Here is a 3402-nt window from a genome sequence, read left to right on the forward strand (position 1 = left end):
TGGACAGATAGGCCTACAAATCTGTTTAGTATGCATAGTTACCCCTTAGTTTAAGGTTAGGTTTTCTATTAAAGATTTTGTACATAAATACAAAAGGGCATCAGTCAAGGATATAGACAATAATAATGGTGACTGCAAGTATGACCGTTTACTACGCCATAAAGTACGTGCCTAAACTCATTTTATTTGAGAAATACACTTTTTTTCAACATCACCTGAATATCATATATGAATGTCAGACCAGGGGTATAATAGCAGGCATGTGTTTGGCGCAACTTATGTTATATCACAGTCAGTAGCCAGTAGCTCTCCAGCAATTCGAGCTGTTTCCCTGCCACTTTGCCTATGTTGAGGAGTGGATCTGGGTGCAAACATGACTAGCTGGGCAAAGATTTGATTGGAGGCTCGCATGGGCATCACGTGTCTCGGGACACTAGAGGTACTAAAGCCCCTAGGCCATGAGCGCACGTGGGTGACGTTAAGGCCGGCCCTCTCCGGGGTCCCTTTTGTTGAACTATCAAACATAAGCCAACTCCCGAGGGCTTCAGAACAGTGTTAAGACCACTGTGTACTGCGCAACCCAATGAATGTGGGATCTCTGTTTCTATTGAGACCATCAGTATCTACGCATCCAGGAGCGATCATGTCGAGGTCTTTCTATGTAGACTCTTTAATTATCAAGGATCCTGCGCGCCCTGTTCTGAGCGAACACACGAGTCAGGATTTTCTCATTCCCATCAGCATGCACTCACCCAGCGTGATGAGCGTTACTACACCTGTTTGCCCGTCCCGGAAGACCGGCACTTTCTGTGTCTGCCCGCTCTGCGTCACCTCGCACATCCACTCTCCCCGGGGCGGAATCCCACTACTGAAGGGACACGGCTTCTCCGCCGGTGACGCGACTTTCTGTCAGAGGATAGCACACCAACAGAGCCCCGCGTTAGCGCCAGTCTGCACACCCACAAGCTACAGCGTCACTGACCCTCGGAGGTATCACTGCCTCTCTTTAGGTGAGTGAGTGTACGCGCATACTTACACCTGATCCTCATTATCATGAGGCGCGTGAGCTTTGCCTATTTGGCATTGAAAACCAATAATGTACAAACTGAAATAAAAATATATATTTACCTAACAGGCTACTCATATATGTTTAACTTTGTCTTTAAATGAAACATATTGACCAGCAGTTTAATTGAAATATTCTGTAATCACTACAAAGGTGAACTGGTGTATTAATTGGCTAGCATTTATTAAATTAGTAAGCAAAGTTTATACCCATTTAAGTGATATTAAATTCGGCTTTTTTGTCTCTCGTTGTCTTTAGGTGCCTCTGATAACAGCCACATACAGAACGGCAAACGGATGCGCACCGCCTTCACCAGCACTCAGCTTCTTGAATTGGAGCGCGAATTCTCATCTAACATGTACCTCTCGCGCTTGCGCAGAATCGAAATCGCCACATACTTAAACTTATCAGAGAAACAGGTAAAAATATGGTTCCAAAACCGCCGCGTTAAACACAAGAAAGAAGGCAAAGGCACGCAACGGAGTGCGCATGCAGGATGCAAATGCTCGGGCTATCACACACACTATCCGCGCTCGGAAGACGAAGAATCCCTGTCACCTGTGTCAGTCACAGAGGAGAAGGAGACTTCGCCCATTTAGGGCCGACACGAACATCACAGACTTAATTTTGATTCCACACATGGCACATTTCAACGGATCCGTTAAAGCGACTGAATTTAAGGGACGCTGTCTTGCCATCTTTCCATTACCCAAAAATTATGGATGTTTACTGTCAATTCATTCCTGTTTCCTCTCAAAGAATTGTTTTACTGTTTCAGTCAGTTGTTTTAAATATTCTTATCTAGCCGCATTATATGACAAATTGTGAAATGGTAATTAAGTGAAATAACGTTTTTCAGTTTGTTTTAAGTCTAAAAGCTTTTGAAAGTGTCCCAAAGGACCACTGACAAACTAAGCTGTCCTCCCTGTTTTTTTAAGGGTAAATGTTGGACATTTTCATTGTTGGAGAAGAGAAAATAGTCCCTGTGTGATATTGTAAATATATGACTGTTAGTCTGTCCTAGACTACTGAGGTTTTTCTTTTCACCTTATTTTATGTGCATATTAAAGAAAATGTGTATATTTGTATTTATTAAAAAAATAAAAAATAAAAATGACATGTGTAACCTACGTGCGCTTATGCGTTCTGGATCTTATTGACTGCACTATAACTGAAAAGACACCTGTTGCTATTACAGAAAATGAAACCATATCAAATTAAAGTTGTTACGTGCATGTAGTACATAAGTACATACATATTTAAATATGAAGTATAGTGTTGATCGCATGAAATGAATATTTTATTGACAACTTTTAGGATTAAACTGGAGGAAGCTTGAGTTGGGCGGTGCGTTATGTTCGTCAATATGCAGGTAACAAGATGAGAAAAAGTGTGTGCCAAGTTTGAGGCGAACAGTATTTTCTGTATAGGCCTACTCATATGTCAGTGTAACACACACTGGAATTCAACCTTATCAATTTATGGGTGCAATTAACATTTGACATGCATAATTAACTTTTTATATTACAAAATACAACATTTTAAGTTTTGTATTTCTTGCATGACACATTGCTAACAGGTGAGCAATAGTTTTAAAGGTGTATTAACAAGACGCCAAAAATATTTTACTATTTTCGTTAAAAAGAACATTTGTTTAAAATAAAACACCACAAAGCATTTTTGGCATCTCGAAAGGTTCCCGAAACGTTCCGCGTGTACTCGTGTAATCTTTTCTTCCATTCAAGTTTGCAATTCTGTAATTTTATTATTTAAATGTGAAAACCTTGAGGTTTTTTGTTTAAACGATTTATTACCGCTCACCTCTATGCGCAGATATAGAGATATAACGTCACTTATTTTCCAGTGTTCTTCTCATATATTCGCCACAAAAGGCTTAAAGAGTAGAATTTGTATCTCACAGGCCAGGTGAAACTCAATTATACGTCGCCTGATCTCCAGGCCCCTATTATATGTCTTTTCAAGGACTGGATGTCTCCCTGTTAAGTTAATCCGAAAAGAAGTTTAATTGCAATTTTTGTCCCACGTTAGTTGCATATGTAGCAATTCCTTCAATACGACAGAGGAAAGCAAGCTACGCAGAGCTGGCCAAAGGCTTTGACAGGTTAGATTGTCCTGCCAGGAACCCGCATTTAGCTGGCGGACCCCCCGACGGCGTCGAGCTCAAGGCCTTTCACGAGACGTCTACAGGGTTCCTCAGCGTGCGAGAAAACGATTTAGGCACTGTTTCATTAGGCACTATTTGAACCTTTCAACTTGGGCCAAACTGAGGGGGGGGGGCATGCTGAAAATTGAGGGATTACGTAGGAGGGGTGATA

At 41.3% G+C, this 3402-nt stretch overlaps 1 protein-coding gene across 1 annotated transcript; it reads left to right on the forward strand.

Annotated features, from left to right (window-relative positions):
- The first annotated feature begins 593 nt into the window (after nucleotides 1-593).
- Nucleotides 594-2187, forward strand: LOC127416279 (GS homeobox 2-like). The gene is made up of 2 exons (XM_051655536.1): nucleotides 594-1010; nucleotides 1325-2187. The coding sequence occupies exons 1-2, from the start codon at nucleotides 644-646 to the stop codon at nucleotides 1663-1665; spliced, it is 708 nt and encodes a 235-aa protein (XP_051511496.1). The 5' UTR covers nucleotides 594-643; the 3' UTR covers nucleotides 1666-2187.
- Nucleotides 2188-3402: the final 1215 nt, after the last annotated feature.

Source organism: Myxocyprinus asiaticus, chromosome 25, assembly GCF_019703515.2.
Source record: "Myxocyprinus asiaticus isolate MX2 ecotype Aquarium Trade chromosome 25, UBuf_Myxa_2, whole genome shotgun sequence".
Lineage (NCBI taxonomy): Eukaryota > Metazoa > Chordata > Actinopteri > Cypriniformes > Catostomidae > Myxocyprinus > Myxocyprinus asiaticus.

What these genes read in the sequence shown, in the direction of transcription:
- LOC127416279 (XM_051655536.1), top strand. Translation starts at nt 644, where the DNA reads ATGTCGAGGTCTTTCTATGTAGACTCTTTAATTATCAAGGATCCTGCG. An exon ending in GTATCACTGCCTCTCTTTAG is followed by an intron (nt 1,011 to 1,324) that starts GTGAGTGAGTGT and finishes CGTTGTCTTTAG; the next exon opens with GTGCCTCTGATAACAGCCAC.